Source organism: Myzus persicae, unplaced genomic scaffold (genome assembly GCF_001856785.1).
Source record: "Myzus persicae strain clone G006 unplaced genomic scaffold, MPER_G0061.0, whole genome shotgun sequence".
Lineage (NCBI taxonomy): Eukaryota > Metazoa > Arthropoda > Insecta > Hemiptera > Aphididae > Myzus > Myzus persicae.
In genome coordinates this window covers 149,832-166,992 of record NW_019104062.1, presented here as the reverse complement: position 1 = coordinate 166,992, position 17,161 = coordinate 149,832, and the positions used below count along the sequence as shown (strand labels likewise).

The window sequence follows — 17,161 nt, the reverse complement described above, 5'->3', positions numbered from 1 at the left end:
ATCATTATAAGAATGTTAATATTTGATGTGATACCTACATCAAATTAATATTTCTTAAAAAATATTTTAACAATGGAAAACTCTTTGGTGTCAATTTTATTTAAATAATTTATTTACAGTCACAAGTCGGAAAATAATATAATATGTATGGACTTAAACGAAATCTCAAAATAGACTTTATGTAGGTAGGTAATTAATTATCGAAATGAAAACTCGTTCGAATAAACAATAGCTGTGTAGAATCGACTGTAGTCGGAGTCGATTCTATTTGATTTCAATTATAACTGAAACATTGAACTTTTGGGTAGTATAATGAAATACACTATGTACAGTAACAGAGATGTATAGGTTTATTGTTTTTATTTTTTTAACATTAATTTGTGATCGTTATCAATCTATTTCATTTATAAGTTCTTGAACTAAATGGTTCAAATGTGATCTACAATTTGACATGACGGTACGCATAACTTACAATTTACGTGCATGTTGGTTAATTAGGTACCGTATTAGTAGCTTTTCAGCATAATAGTATAATTTTAAATTATTTGAATATAACTTATTGATTGTATATTATTGTATATAATAGTACCTATTAATTGAGATTGTGTAATTTACGTCAGTAATATTTCAATTTATTTAATTTTTAGAATTTTGCACAGTTTGAAGTATACATATATTACAATATGTAATATTTTAGTTTTTCTAGGTTGTAATGACTTTTGTTATCTAATGAATATCGCATTATGAGCTACGGATTAGACTACCGGGCCTCAAAACGAGAGTTTCAATGGGACCCTAGAATTCTTGTTTTTCGAGAAATAAAATAAATAGTAATAATATTTTTTTTTGTAATTTACTTATAAAGTTGAAACCTCGATAACAGAGCCATTGGCTTGTATTACACACTTAAATTACTTAAACTAAATCTTATAATTTAATATCTTTCATAAATAATACACTTAGTTACATTTAATGTTCATATTAGGTACGAAATTTTTTTTTCTATATTCGAGTTATTAAAGTCGATAAATATAAAATAACTGCATGGTCAGAAAAAATGTATTTGTCCTTATTTTTCTCAAGTTCTGTTATAAACATGTCTATACATAATCACCATCATAATAATTAATGTGCAATAATAATAAATATAAACAATAAAAGTATAAATAAGTAACGGCAAAACAATTTCACCAATACCAGTGAAAAACACCAATTATCTACGTTTATTAAAATTGTAAATACTACATTTTAAAGATAATTGTTTTACAATTATATCCAAAACCAATTGCATAAAATATTATCTCTGACATAATACCATCATAATGTAGTAAATAATATTATTACTGTTATACATTTTAAATTCTTAAAAAAGCATGATACTACAACCAAAGTTTGTAACTTCACATTTTACGTACCTATTTGCTTATAGTTTCATAAAAATAAACAAAAATGTTTGCTCTTAACCAGTGCTGTAAATTGTAATAGCAATTATAACTAGAATAATACAGTTATAATATAATAAATTACAATAATTACAAAGACTTAGTTTCTCTCTGATATTTCTTCAATGTATCGTAGTCACTTTTACAGTAGTTATAAGAAGCTCCAAATAGTTTTTGCATCTGATATTGGGATTTGCTCGGTAAAATTCTGAAGTAAATAACACAAATATTGTTACGATATTGTTCTTAAGTTATTTGTTTATTTTTGTCATAGATTAGGCAATGTTAGTGTCTTATAACAAAAATTATTATTGAAAGTGAAAATTATTTAATTGAATTTAAAATTATTACTTGTAAAACATAATTGCCAGAAACAAATATCCAGGTATTGTAAACATTTTTTTGTTTTTCAATATTCCATCCACCGTGCTATCACATATTACTTTAAGAGGAATAACTGGAAAGCTTAAGAAAAAACATTTTCAATATTTAAAATAAATAAAATAAAAGTAATATATTTTATGCAACTATTATAATAGGTGTCTGTATAATCTCAACATTTATCATCTTTGTACGATGAAGATATAGATAAGGGTATAAGTAAAATGGTTTGAATGTTTAAATATTAAAAGTAGTGAATAGATCTTGTGTCAAATAAAAACAAAATAAATAAAAGTTAGGAGTTCATTACATTATTATTGGATAGTTTTATAAGATTAATGTTATGTGTGATGTCAATGGTTTAAGCTAATTAATTTATATCAAACTATATTAATATGAAATAAATCAATAAAAGTAGTTCTGATAACCTTAAGTAAAATAGTACAATATATAATATTTAATTGTGTAAAAACCTGATACTAATATTCTTCGTAATTTCTTCATTTGAATCCATGAAGTATGGACACACCGTAGTTAGGACAACCTTTGAATTTAGCATATTTAGTTCTTGGTCTAAAGCTTCCATCATACCTTCAATAAATGGTTGTTAAAAGTAAAAATCAAATTTTATGTTTTTAATATATTTTATGAGAATATTTATGAAAAACAACATACAAAAAGTATTTAAGTCCATGATATACAATAAGAAATTAATTCAAAAGGTTTGTATAAAAACTACATACTATGTAGTTATTTTAACAGTGAACACTAAATAATCATACCTAGCCACAAAAATAATAAAGATTTAAAAAAACATTTTTCACATAATTTCAAGTCATAACAAAACCGAATCGTTGAAAAATTATATTTCTATTGTTTTTTTTAAGTGTTTACTTTTTTGAATGATAGCACACATTTTTAGTTTCATATTCCGAAATTAAAATTATTTTTACTAGTACAACCCTTTGATTTTGAATTAATAAACGAGTAAGTAATTAATTGATTAAAAGCATTTAAGTTGGGTTTAGCGACATCTTTGGCACCTACAAAATGATGACTTTCAAAATGTATTCTGTCATTGAGAATCCAAAAAAAACTTGAAAATGTATAGAGATATAATATTTCCGAAAACGCTAATACTTTTCAAGATAATGCATGTTTACTGTAAAGGTTGGGGTAGGTTAGGTTTTACTAACTACACAGTAAAAATTATAATGCACTTTAACGTTTTTATTTGCTTTAAATTATTACATATTGGCCGTAATGTTTAATCAATATTAATGCCATGTCGGTGCATTGTTTGTTAAGTCTCTATGGTCTATGTAAAACATGGACAACATCCATTTGTCCAAATATTATCTAAAAACATTTTAATATATATTTGAATCAACAAATAAAAATTAAATATTGAATCAAGTGTTAAAAAAATACTAGATCGATATGTCAAACCTTCAAAAATATTATTCTCCACAATTTTCGAAGCAGCTGATTTTGATCTAAGATACCTTATAAAGTTATAAATCATAAAAAAACCATTTTATACGAACGCGTCAAGTCTACACTGTGTGAGGGTGTGAGAGTAAACAAATAGTGCACAGTCATTCTCTTAAAAATCATTTAAAATAAGAAATTATTATAGTTGGACATTTTTTATACCGTTCCTCGTGTTTATTTTAAGTCGTAAAAGTAAAGAGATTAAAAAAAAAATCTAGTTAAGTTTATAAAAAAATAATTCACCTGTAACGCCCCACTTCGAAGCAGTATATGCGGACAGCGAATGAGTTCCTACCATTGATATCAATGACGAAATTGATACAATGTGTCCACTATTTCTGTTCAACATCGATGGGAGTATCTCTTTATTCATCTAAACGAATAAAATACAAAATTTTATGGAAAAAATTGTCTATGTTAAAAACAATTGATGATCGACCGGAATACATTTAATTAAAGCCTGATATAAAAGTTTGGCCTCCAAATTCAGTTGTTGCTTACATACCCAAAACTGTCCCAGTACGTTGACGTCAATTATTTCTCGGACTAGTTCATCTGTTTTGGAATTTACGTAAATATTTGTCCTTACTACAGCTGCGTTGTTTACCAATATATCTACTGGACCTAAGTCATTTTTTACAGCTTCGTGCATCGATCTGATTTTTTCTCGATCGGTAATATCCAAAGTGAAAGCTCTGACTGTGCCACCCTCTCCACGGATCATTTCGGATGTCATTTCGTTACCCTCTTCGTCGATGTCAACGCATACGATCGATGCACCGAGTCTATGAAAAGCCAAAGAAAGTTCACGACCAAGGCCTCTAGCAGAGCCAGTTATCTGAATGTAAAAATGTGGAATAACCAATACGATTAAATTAGATTAAACTTATTAAACTTTTGAATATAATGAATTTATGATATTATTGTATTTTACCGATTCTATTTATTGGCATTAATATTGTTTACATTTAGAAATTAAATTAAATTTGAACGTTTTTAAACCACAAAGTAAACGATACATTATTATGTTGATTAATACCATGAAAATTTACGTTTATTTCTTATGATGGTTATAGAACGATAGTCAATTACTATATTAAGTACACATATTAACACCTCTAATGGATATTTGACACTCAACCAATAATATTTTTTTCTAATGTAAACTAATAGCTATTTTAAGTATTAAATTGAATCTATTTTTAGAATCTGAATGGAGATATAAATCTATTGATTTTACAATGATGAGTGTTTAAAAAAAAAAATTTTTTGTTTAAGACATCACATTTTGAGACAGTAAAAATGCTTTGAATTTCAACTTTAGCATCTTTTCTGGTAGAAAAATAAAATTAGTTATGCTAATTGGGTAGTCAAACAATTTCTAGGAGTTTTCAAAAGGATTGAGAAAAATAAATAAATGTTAATTTTTTTAACCAAAACCAGTTTCCAACAAAATCGATTTTGCTTAATGGTGTAACTCTTAAAAAGTAACCATAACTACATTACATTTTCAGCGAATGTTTATATTACAATTTTCTATACCTACACGGCTACACCATGACCCTTTAAATAAAAACTTATAAAAGTAGAAACTTTTTTAATGCCTTTAAATAGTTCAAAAATAGTCAAAATATTTTGTCTCTATTTGAGCAATTAATAGGCATAAGACAATTTTGATTTAAAATAGTTTTTATTTAACCATTGTCGATAAAAAAATGTTCACTCCGTCAAAAAACTTGAAAATGTAATTTTAGAAGGTTATATTATTACAGCTTATGCACTCAATGACATTACTTTTTTCGTCAAAAATTAATTTAACTTACTAAAATCTAATATTGAAATAAATTACAATAATATCGTAACATATTTACTTAGTATCTAATATAGGCTGGCTGGATCGTTTTTTGTATACAATGATTTTATATCATTGAATTCAAATTTAACATATCCGTTACAGTGACTTTTCTAGACAACTATCTATAATTGTACAATGGAGAAATACCCACTTGGATTTAGAATAATTATAATAATAATAATGGATAATGCTTACCAAAATGACTTTTCCACGGACATCTTTTCTTGTTTGCATTAAACATTTAATACCAGCCCATATATAATTTGGTAACAAAAGTACGAAGAATATGAATAACGACAAAAAAATTTTTACGGGATCTCGTGGAATCAAATAGCTTTTGGTGGCAATAGATTTTTCATAGTTGACATTTTCCATTTTGAAATATTAGAATATTATTGGATGTATGCAATTGTAGACAGTAGATGTTGTCATAAGAAAAGCTAAGTAGAAACAAAGATAATGTTCCTCTCAAACATTTAACAAAACTATCTACTGGTGTAGAATAAGTGAAACGCTATTGCTATATATATAACACGCAATTAATGCGACCTAAGTAAAAAAACAGTTATTATTTAAAATACAAGTGTAAGCTAAGTTTTAAATTTTCTTTTAATTTCCAATGAAAACTTTTCATGCTAAATCACGTCTTGTCTATCATTAGTACAACATACATTGTGTAAGTATAACACCAGAATTTATAAGGTTTATAATTATTTATATAATAATATATTGATTTTACTAGATGATGATGTAAAGACAGAAAATTAAAAAATGTGAACCATTATGATATTGGCAACCACAAAAACTATAATTAAATATTTCGATAAAATATATTTCGGTAACTAAATTGTAAGATATTAACTTTTTTAAGTAAAATAAATAAAAATCTTGTGTACAACAAAATATATCAGTAAGTAAAAATCATATCGTAGTGTTTTTATTATTAATAAAACAATTTTTTTTTTAGGCTTTAAACTTTAAAATATATATAAGAACACCTAAATCAAGAATTCAAAAAATAAAAACAAACTATATGTTTATAATTATTTTGCCAACACAAATTTTCATATTGCTGTTGAATTATTTGAATGAATTATTTATATAATATTGATTTAGTGTAATGTATACGCGAAAAAACTGTCATTGAAAAACATGATATTTATATGATGTATTTGTACTTTTTTAATGTTAAATTGAATTAGGTCCATGAGACAATTTTTGATTTGAGTAAGTATAAGAATTTATAAAAAGACTAAAACTTAATGTGTTTTTGATAATAGTATAAACATTCATAATAATATGACATTTTGTGATAAGTTTGAGAAAATGTAAACAACTTCGCTCAATTTTACGGATCAACCACGAAGCTTTAATTGAACTATTATTAAGTGTATAGGTAACTTATTTATTTATGAACCAAAATGTCGTTCACTCCATAAACTGTAAGCTAACCAACCTTCACCAGAAACCACTAAATTGATTTCTATTTGTTTTTGACCCTAGAATACTTACATAGTTATTATTAATTTATCAGTGTCCAAACAATCGTTAGTGTCAACGTCTAAAATTACTTAACGTTTTAATGATTAAAAATAACAATATTTCATATTTTTTTGTATTGAGGTGTAAAGTAATGCATTAATAATAAATAATTGTGACGAACGGTGGGGGCCAACCGAATGCCTCGCTCTTGTGACGTCACAATCTCTTAAATTATTTTCAAATAATGAGGAGGGTCAGTGGCAATGTTCACCAACTTGCTCGCAAAATGAAGAGATAACGGAATTCAAAACAAATAAATAATTAAGGAAAAAAGAGGTTAGTTGGCGTATCAAATATTCAATTTGAAAAAATAAAATAAAACCATTCAATCAGTCACTTATGTAACACAATTAGTATACACTTAATACAAGGGTATTGTTTCACGGTCTTAAACGCTTAATGAGTTCAGGGAGAGAGATGAGCAAATCGATTATTTTTACGGGGAAGGAGCTGGTCGTTGACAATGAAATGGGATAAAACTGTCCAAACTCGCGACTGCATCCATGACATCGTTAATTTATTGATATATACGTATCATAGATGGACAGGCGTAACTATTGAATGTTGTCTGGTTCCAAGGTGTCTTGACATATTACCAAGAACAATAAAATGGCTGGTCGTCAAACGAGATCAACGCCGGGTTATTAGCAATCACTTTATATGGTTGACTAGACATAATAATATTTTATGATGTCGAAACAATTATAATCATATTTATGTGAACAGTAACCGCACAGTCGTCGGTTTTAGAAGAAAAAACTATATGATGTCAACGACTTTGAGTATACAAATGATTAACTATTTAATTTATTAAACACTAACTTATTAATTGAGATTCATTTTGCAATCATACTGAGTACAAAATTAGAGTGGGTTTAATGAGTTCGCGAGAGTAACGCACCGAGAAATCAAATAAGGGAACAAAATTGTGTAGGTCGGATCAAGCATGTACGACGGAGAATAACAATGGAAACTTCAATATTTGAAATACCGAATTTGTGGTGATGGCCATTAGGGAGAGTGCAAATGAAATGTTCGGTTTAATAAAGTTGTATAGGAATCGTAATGGAAATGATCAAAACGTTCTCAGTGTGGGAAACATTTTTATCTGACAGCTGATGTTACTTGTACAAAGAAACGGATTTTAGGAACACTTATAAATTACGATATTTTAAGAATAATTGTAGAATTCGAAATCGTTTTTGTCGGTACATCGATTTAACTTTATAAGCAAGTAGGTATATATGAGTGGTACCCAATCGACTATAGACTATTGTTTTGTAATACATAATATTTAAAAAATGTGCTGTTTGATTTAAAAAAAAAAAAAGTTAAATACAAACGGTGGTTGAACTAATTATGCAACTTTCCGTTGGCATATCTTCCAATGAACTACAACTCCTTATGTCGATTTATCTCAGCACAAAATAAACTTGAACAACAGTCTAAATAATCATAACGATATTACAATTGTATTTAAAATTGCCATAACCACTTAATATCCGACAAATGATATTCATAATATTAAATCCTATCGTATCATGATAAATTGCAATGTTTTTATACTTAATGAAATGAAATTATTATTTTTCTCGTCTATACGTTATTATTTTACAGAGCAGTGCTTTTATTTTTATTTTTTTTTGAATCTTCAACTCATACAAATATAATGTGTTTATCAGCAATTTTACATTCAATTTGACGTAATAACTGAATTCAGGTACCCGCTGATTTTCAAACGACTATAGAATTTATCAAATACATATTTGTTTTAATAATGAATACCCAGTGAATGACCTCGTGGTTGAGGCCAACAATATACATATTATGTGTCTTATGATAGGTATTACTTTAAGGATTTAAAGCCATTAAAAAATGTTCATGCAATAATTTATACCACGGATTTGTAAATACTAAGTGGATCTTTTGTTATTTTTGTTATTAAACTTAAGTTCCGTATGGCCATGTTGACTTTGTCAGTGCTGAAATCACATTTTATTTAAGTAGGTAGGTACTCCGCGACATAATATACTGAGCAAATGAGCGAAAGCCTCGGATTGCGAATCGTGAATATTTATTATTTATGACTGAAATGCAAAATAAATATAATATAATATAGTTATAATGAATAAGTAAATAAAATCTTTCTGAACATTTTTTTTTTAAATGTATGATCAGAAACTTATTAGGTTCAGAAAATTAAAAAAAAAATTGAGTACAGGGAATTGATTTAAAGTTGTTACTACATAATAATATCAAATAACGAATTATAAAAATATTGATATCTATTATAGTAGTTATGAGATCAACTAAAACTTTACACTTTTGGCCAAAAATAACACTTGTTCGCTTATAGTAGTGATAGAATATTAGGTCGGTTTTCAGAAGATAAGTCTGATATACGAGAGATCTTCATTTGTTGTCATTATAACTACGCACACGCGAATGCGATACTCACGCGTGACATAGAATATAATATTGTCTGTAATTTTGATTGTATGGAAAATGAAAGGTTTAAATTTACTTAAAATATGTGACAACACACAATGTCACATAGGTACGTATAATTTGCTGTAAATGTATATTGCAGTATTTGAAAGGCTTACACTAAAACATACGTAGTTTCTCATAAAGATTTCTAGGTACAAATCTCAGCAGCTACGTGATAATGAGAAATAGATAAATAAATTCATATAGCTTTTTCATACATACATCATCAAGAATGTCTTAAACTGTGCAAACGTTTTTCATTTTGATTTGCAGAACGCCTTAAAAATAGTCGTTACAAGTCATTCCAGCTACCAACAAGATGCTGTAGGTTATTTAGAAAAGGGCATATTTAGTAGTTGATTTACCACTTCCGTTATTTATATTAGTTGTTATTGTTTTGAGGAAATTCTGGACTTACGGTTTTATTATATTGTATATGCTTGGATCAACTGCATTAAAAATACTAAAAATCGCCTGTTCAAAACACCATCAATGTGCCCCCCAAAAAAGAAAAGTTTTGACACAAATATAATGTTCTTAATAACCATCAATAGACAATTTGAAACGAAAACTAAAAAAAAAAAAACAATCATAAAAACAAATATACGACATCCTACATAATATGTTATCCGTCGGCTAGTAATTTTATTTAAATTGTCCAAATAATTTAAATTCTTGATTTATTTCTTAACGAATTACGCCATTTTTGAAAATCATAAATTTTAAATAAATTTCGAAAACAACAATCATCTAACTACTGACACTAATTTAAATATAAATTATTAATTTAATAACAATAAGTCAATCAGACACTAGTCTTATCGTTTATATTTATTTAATATTAATTCGTCGCCAGGTTCTCCTAGAATATTGACTCGAACTATGTTGTTGAAGAGCATTTGCAAGTTGTCCGGTAACAGCCTGGAAGAAAATAACAAAATAATGCATTACTGAGTTTGTTTTTTTCTCTCGTGTAATATAGATCGTCTTAGAAGAACGTTTGACAATGAAATTTAAGTTTTTATCTTACCTAATTATTCCCGTCATTGTCAGCATGTGGCCGGGAACCGAGAATATCCTCTGTTCTTCCAGTATCCCTTTCATCATTTGACTACCGGCTACGTGAGTAGGTATTTCGGGCAGTCTAAGTACAAACGTTCGTCGGCCATTAATAAACAATATTTAATATTATTCTTTAACGTAAAACACTAAAAAGTTATGTTCTCGTATATTAGATAGGCATCTGGTTTATACCTGATATCTAAAAACGAAGTCACTTTCGGGTTGGTTTCCACAAAATAAGGCAATATAGTCGTGGTCTTGACGTCAGTGTTGAACCGTTTCAACTCGTTGTGCAAACATTCCATCATACCTGCGTACATCGTGTGCAAACGTCAATTATATTTTTTACTTTTTATGCTCCTTATAAAAAGTGCTGGCAGATAGCCCCCGAATGGCAAACATTATTAAAAACAATTGTTTTAACATTAATATACACAGCAGAATGGATGAATTGTAAAATGAATAAAGTGTCTTTTTATTGTTTTCGACTTTTTGATTATTGAGGATACAATATTATGATCGGCCGTCCAGAATCAACTTAGAATGAATAGAAATAAAACCGAGATACATTGTTTTTGAATTCCTTATTTTTTTTTATCAACGATATTACCCACATTGTAGTGTAAAAGTTACAGAATAAAAAAATCGGGTAAATGGATGTCGCTGTTCTGTACATTATAGTTGTCTAGGAGGTCGCTGTAATGCCCCCCCTCCCCCGGGCGGTATTTCGTGATTTTTTAGAATTTTATCAAAATTCTAAGTTTAAACTCACATAAAAAACTATTGTGAATTTACGCTCAACTTTTTTTTAAATTTCTACTGACAGAAATACTTACGAAGAACCTTGTATTACATTTATTACAATTTTTTTGACAGAGAGCAACATTTTTTATCGACATGAATTTAAAAAAATAATAATAATAATCGAAAAATTCATATGCCTATAAATAGTTAAACACAAGTCAAAATATTTTAAAAATTTCATGATCTATAGAAAATGCAAACACAAATATTTAGTAAAAATTTCACGTATCTACGATAAAATTGTTTAGAGTTACACAAAAAACCAAAATCGATTTTTTCGAAAACTGGTTTTGCGTACAAATTCTGGATTTTTCTCAATTATTTGTTTGTTTTTCCTGTTGCTTTTGAAAACTATTGCTAATTTATAATGTTGACCTGATGAGTACACCAACTAGATTCATTTTGTTACCAGAAAAGTTGTTGTCGGAGAAAATCGAAGCACTTTTACTGCAAGAAACAGTGATGACAGAAACGAAAAAAAAATTAATTAATAAATATAAAAACACACATAATTGTCAATTCAATACATTGATCGCTCGGAATCTAAAAAAACATTTTTGTCTTGACTAGGTATTTAATTATTTGAACAGCCGACGCGTGCCTACAAAGTTTTTCGATTATTGACATTTTGAAATCATTCGAATTACACAGTGAAACTGTAATAATAGTTCTAGTAATATTTACCATTTATGCCCCATTTGGTAAGTGTGTACGTGGAAATATTAGCTACACCGGCCATCGAAGACATCGACGACATGGCTACGATGTGTCCATGGTTTCTCTCCAACATCGATGGAAGAATTTCTCTTTTCATCTGCGTGGAAAATTAACAATAACGACAAATGATTATTATTACATCGATCGCGATCGGATTTCCGTATTATTTTATGGACATTTATCGTATAAACTTTACCGAGTTAAACTGCTGAACGCATTTTATTGCATCGTAATAATTTATTTGAACAGGGGTTGGGGTTTTTGAGCTGTCATTTTTTTTTTCAGGTGGTCATAACACGCGGTTCCTCTAGTGGAAAATGTATCTCATACTGATTATATTTTAATGCCACTTTTAGTTTGCATTTTCTTTTTAAAATTTTACAAAATACTAAAAACAAATTGTTCGTGGGTTTTAATGACATTTTTCAACTTAATAGCATTTAATTAATGAAATATTGGTTGCTTAGCTAGACATCTGACAGAAATAGAAATATTACAGTACAATATATTTTTACTGTCGTGAAAAAAATCATATTGGTATTATAGGTACACCGTAGCTTATAAGGGGGAACGAGTTTGTCTTCAGTGACTTCAGCCTTGCCTACACGGCCGACCAGCTGGTCACACATGCACACATCATTTTTCTCTAACTGTTGTTAGCCTACGTGTCAATAGTTATTCGCTTTTAAAATGTAAATTGCTACTTAAAGTCTGTTTTTCATTTAGTGTTACGATATTGGTCTTTAGAATATTTCATCAAATCAGAATCAGCAAAAAAATTCACTATTAGTTCATTTACTAAAATGTATTTTTCAATTATGATTTCAGATTTAAAAGTCAGAAGACCTAACTCTACATTTAAGCATTATTATTTTATAATAGAATATATAATATTTTTTTCTAATTTTAAGGTTTAAGCTATACATTTTACCGAGTGGTTTTAGGGATTTTCTTAGTTTTTTTTAGCATATTCTTACTAGACGTTAAACATCAAAAGCATTTTTTCATATTATATAGTTGCCTAGCTACAGTGTATTTATTAACCTGCAACGAATATCTAAAAGAGTTCAACTGGTATAACTCACCCAAATATGTGCCATTAGGTTGACATTGACCTGGTCCGTGATGAATTGATCCTTCGCTGGATCGATGTATAAATGTCCCCATACAATTCCTGCGTTGTTGATGAGTATATCAACCGGGCCTAAATCGGCTCTCACCTTTTTGTGCAGATCTTTGATCTGTTCCTTTTTCGAAACGTCACATTTGTAGCTAATGGCAACGCCCCCGCTATCTTTAATTATTTGAGCCGTTTCATAGTTGCCCATTTCATCGATATCCACGCAAGCAACTTTTGCACCCAGTTTACCAAATCTAGTCGCAAGTTCACGTCCTAATCCCCGAGCAGCACCAGTGATCTAAAAAATATAATACATACAAATTAGTAATAAAAATTGTTTTTTTTAAATTTTAACTAGACAATTTTTCTTTTAATTTAGGTACACAGTTTTATACTTACAGTGAATAATATTACACAACTAATCATTGAGTTTGAATTAAATTGATTTTGTTAAGAAATAAAAAAGTAATCAACATAACAACACAAGATATCATTAGGACATTAGATATAGAACTAAAAGCTAACTTTAAAAGTCAGTTCACAATAGGTAGTTGCTTTTTTTTACAATCTCGAATATTCTACTTAATATTTTAGTGTAAGTAATCGACCTACCTAGATTTAACCTAGATCTAATCTAGATAATGTCTGTGTTAATAACCTAGTTACCTGCTGGTAATGTTATATTTCTCTAAATGTCTATATTATTTTTATTTAATGCTTTATAACGTATTTAGATACGGATTAAATGTGGTAATTAGATAAATATTATAATTTTCAATAATCTGTAAAAATAAAAACAACGTATTGTACTATTGCATTGAAAATGATTATTTATGTATCTTTAAAATATTTTATCAACATTTGATGTGATAAAACAATACAGTTACATAAAAATGTTGATATAGTTTATCTTCGTTGTTGTTGTTGTTGTTACGTTCGTGTATTTTACAATTGTAATAGATGTGACGAGGTATTTTTGCAAATATATACAAACATGATAACTTAAAAAATAACGATAGTATAAAACTTTCACTAAAACAAACAATAGCTTAGTAATTAAAATTAAAAATATTTTTTTTACCGTCAACATTTACAAATTATTTTATTCATACTTTGTTTCGCCGTATTACGGTTTCGTTTTCACAAAAATATGAAAAAATAACACACAACTACATGGTGTATTTTTCTGCAGTATTTATCTGTGTAACTTGTTATTTTAGATAAACTGTATATATAGTGTGCACAACAACCCTTAGCGATTTCCTCGCATATAACACGATCAGTCGTATTGTATTGCATTTAAATAAATAGACCGCCCGCGGGCTCGTTTTAGGTGTTCAAAAAATACATTCCTCATAATATTATGCACTAACGTATATATATATATATATATATGTGTATGGTAATAACGTAAAGACGTTTTTAAAAATATTTCTCACTTTCAAAGAGCAAAAATATAAGCTTGATCAAGATAACTGCTGCAGTCGTACATGGATAGGGTACCTTTTATTTGCATGAAATGCCTATGCTTTTTTTATTTAGGGTTATGTTTTTTGAAGCCCATTCATAATGGTCGAAACGTGCTTTGACGGCACACGAACAAATCAAATACAACACACACGATTCGTGCATATACATACACTATAGGTATACGATACACTGAAGCCGGTCTCATCTTCTGAAGATTTATAATATTTGAAATGTAATGCTTCAAATCGTATGAGGCGGCCTCAAGAGTGTTATGCAAATTCGTAATAGTATTATTAGAACGCTGATTTGTACGCACTAAAAAGTATCAAAATACGACATAAACTATAATACAATATAGGGTCAAAAGTGTGGAAATAGAAGAAAAATCTTTTAACTGTGTAATATATGGTGCAAAAATGTACGATTTGTATTCGATAATTATTTTTACTACCTGGCCTATAAATGTACTAGGTATTGAAAATAATTTTAAACAAACCAAAGAACTTATAATTATAATCATTACAGGTAACTAGTTAATAAGCAAAATTAATTTGTAATTTTATAATTTATGATGATTTCATCATTAAATGGTTATTTGCTTGACGACAAAATATCATTTTAAGTAATGATAAACAAGTTTATACATTTTTCTGTTCTATAATCGAACAATTTTGAATTTTATCAATATATACACAGATATGTAAGAACCATTAAATGTACAATGATATGGAAAAATAATTATACTACGATAATAAAGATTACCTACTGACAAAAATTCCAAAAAAGGGAAAAGAAAAAACATGCAATTGCGTAAGAATCCGCGCTCCAACTATTATACTAAACAACATATAATAATAGAAAAAAATGCAAATAACATCAACCTGTACAAAACCCTATAATAATGGCCTAGATGTCTATCTATTTAATGATCAATAAAAAAAAAAATTATATAATGAGGTTATGTGTCGTAACTGCTCAATACCTATTCACTTTACATTGAAATCGTTCACCTTGCTGATTATTTAATTTGATATATTCCAGATGTACACAAATATTGTTCTGCGGTAGGTGTGCGCGAATGACTTCTGATCAAATTCGGCGATCTATCCATACCCGGGCGATTTGTCGCATAACCGTTAAACATTTTATATTTTTAATATTATCTTCGAATAAAAATCAAAGTTGTAAAATGTTGTGATTCATTACAGGCGACTGTAGCGAGTAAGAAACTATTCAGATGTATACAGCACAAGTATTTTTTTTTTACACTAGACCATTAACATATTATAGTGTAGACCTACCTACGTCATGTATTTTATAATGCGTGTAATAACTAGATTTCTCACGGAAGAAAAAAAATATTTAGCTTTTAACATCCTGTTGACCTTTTCGTTGTGTTTCTTGATAAATCATAGACGGTGTAGTTTTCTAGGACTATTGCGATACGAATTACAATTCAATTTTGAGAAGAGTATTTTATTTTGGAGTATGAAATTATTAAAAAATGTGTATGCTGTCGTTCAGAAAGGAAATACATAACAATTGTAACTTGTATAGGATATCTTATTTTTTTCAAAAAGTTTGATTTGTCAAATGACTTCAAATGATGTAAAAAAACATATTATTTTCAAAAACGTATTTACTGGTTTATTTACTTTTCAGGGTAATGAGTATCTACCGTTAAAATACTCACTCAGTAAATTTTACATTATTGATTCGTGTCGAAAAACACAAAAACACTCGTCTTTCCCTGAAACTGTAACGTGGAAGTTAATCAAAAGTCTTATGTAAAATATACATTCCAATAATATTTGCATTGTGTATAGACTATATTGGTAAATTTTGGGCAACGAATTTATGACTTGAGGCAATGAAACTTTAACAGTTTCTGCGACAAGAACAGCGTGAGGGGATAATAATGATCGTGGGATGTAATTTTGGAACGTAAGAGCTTTTAAATTCAACGGAAAAATGTCGACTACCGACTGATCCTCGAACTGATCGATGGACGTACTTCACCTTGAGCCTATATGGGTATGCACATAATATATGTGCCAAGTGCCTACGATACAAATACGCGCGTAAATAATTATCCCACCGAGTGACCTTGAATTTTTTTTTTTTTTGGTCTTTAGTTTTAATAACATAATAACAAATAATATCATATTTTTTTATTACGTTCATTCATGGTCAATGGCCGATGGTCGTGGCAATGAGCAATGTCAAAATACACTGGCTATACAATATTGCACATTATACACACACATACGTCGGCTATGCTTTGGTTTTATTTTAAATGCGTTTTGTGCACAGTTACACATCGTCGGCCGTCGTTGTGCATTGTTACTCGAGACATGGTCCGCGTTTCGCGACAGACGACAACAGACGATCCGATCGATGGCCGCCGAAATCGGCTGCGTTGTATTAGTCGCAGTTAGACGTAGTTACGACTGAGCGCACAACTCACCAACACGACTTGTCCCTTGACGCACTTCGGCTCGACTGGAATGAATTTTTTCAAAATCGCCCACAAAATTCCCGGCACCAGCAGCACGGCGAACACCGCCAATTGGAGGACCATCTTCAGCGGGTCGGCGGGCAACCGGTTGGGCGGCATGGCGCGTGCGGAAAAGAAAAACGAACGATTGCGATCCTTCGGCGGAGATGCGGCGAAAAACGTACGTGTCGCAGCGCACACGGACCACACTATAATAATGCGCGAGAACAATATCTGCGGTTATTTCGGTATGGACCTGAGTCGGGGTGGCGGTAACGGCTGTGAAC

General features: G+C 29.1%; 2 protein-coding genes across 3 annotated transcripts; both read right to left on the bottom strand.

Annotated features, from left to right (window-relative positions):
• Positions 1–1,041: 1,041 nt before the first annotated feature.
• Positions 1,042–5,716, bottom strand: LOC111038238 (17-beta-hydroxysteroid dehydrogenase 13-like). The gene is made up of 6 exons (XM_022321261.1): positions 5,368–5,716; positions 3,823–4,155; positions 3,561–3,690; positions 2,297–2,414; positions 1,794–1,907; positions 1,042–1,650 (listed from the first exon to the last, which is right to left on the bottom strand). Exons 1-6 carry the CDS (start codon positions 5,545–5,547, stop codon positions 1,533–1,535), a joined length of 993 nt encoding a protein of 330 aa, XP_022176953.1. The 5' UTR covers positions 5,548–5,716; the 3' UTR covers positions 1,042–1,532.
• Positions 5,717–9,796: 4,080 nt separating this feature from the next.
• On the bottom strand, positions 9,797–17,083 carry LOC111038234 (short-chain dehydrogenase/reductase family 16C member 6-like). Of its 2 annotated transcripts, none has more exons than XM_022321254.1 (6): positions 16,845–17,083; positions 12,873–13,205; positions 11,755–11,884; positions 10,459–10,576; positions 10,235–10,348; positions 9,797–10,125 (listed from the first exon to the last, which is right to left on the bottom strand). In XM_022321254.1, the coding sequence occupies exons 1-6, from the start codon at positions 16,992–16,994 to the stop codon at positions 10,023–10,025; spliced, it is 948 nt and encodes a 315-aa protein (XP_022176946.1). In that variant the 5' UTR covers positions 16,995–17,083; the 3' UTR covers positions 9,797–10,022. The 2 variants fall into 2 exon arrangements, with proteins under 2 accessions (XP_022176946.1, XP_022176947.1); XM_022321255.1 differs by lacking the exon at positions 16,845–17,083 and adding an exon at positions 16,556–16,576 and having other exon boundaries at positions 9,999–10,125.
• Positions 17,084–17,161: the final 78 nt, after the last annotated feature.

Coding starts and splice junctions, on each gene's coding strand:
- LOC111038238 (XM_022321261.1), bottom strand. CDS start 5,547: ATGGAAAATGTCAACTATGAAAAATCTATTGCCACCAAAAGCTATTTG. Junction 3,691..3,822: donor ACGTACTGGGACAGTTTTGG/GTATGTAAGCAA, acceptor TTATTCGTTTAG/ATGAATAAAGAGATACTCCC. Junction 1,651..1,793: donor CTGGCAATTATGTTTTACAA/GTAATAATTTTA, acceptor TATTTACTTCAG/AATTTTACCGAGCAAATCCC.
- LOC111038234 (XM_022321254.1), bottom strand. CDS start 16,994: ATGCCGCCCAACCGGTTGCCCGCCGACCCGCTGAAGATGGTCCTCCAA. Junction 11,885..12,872: donor ACCTAATGGCACATATTTGG/GTGAGTTATACC, acceptor TTTTCCACGCAG/ATGAAAAGAGAAATTCTTCC. Junction 10,349..10,458: donor ACTTCGTTTTTAGATATCAG/GTATAAACCAGA, acceptor GTTTGTACTTAG/ACTGCCCGAAATACCTACTC.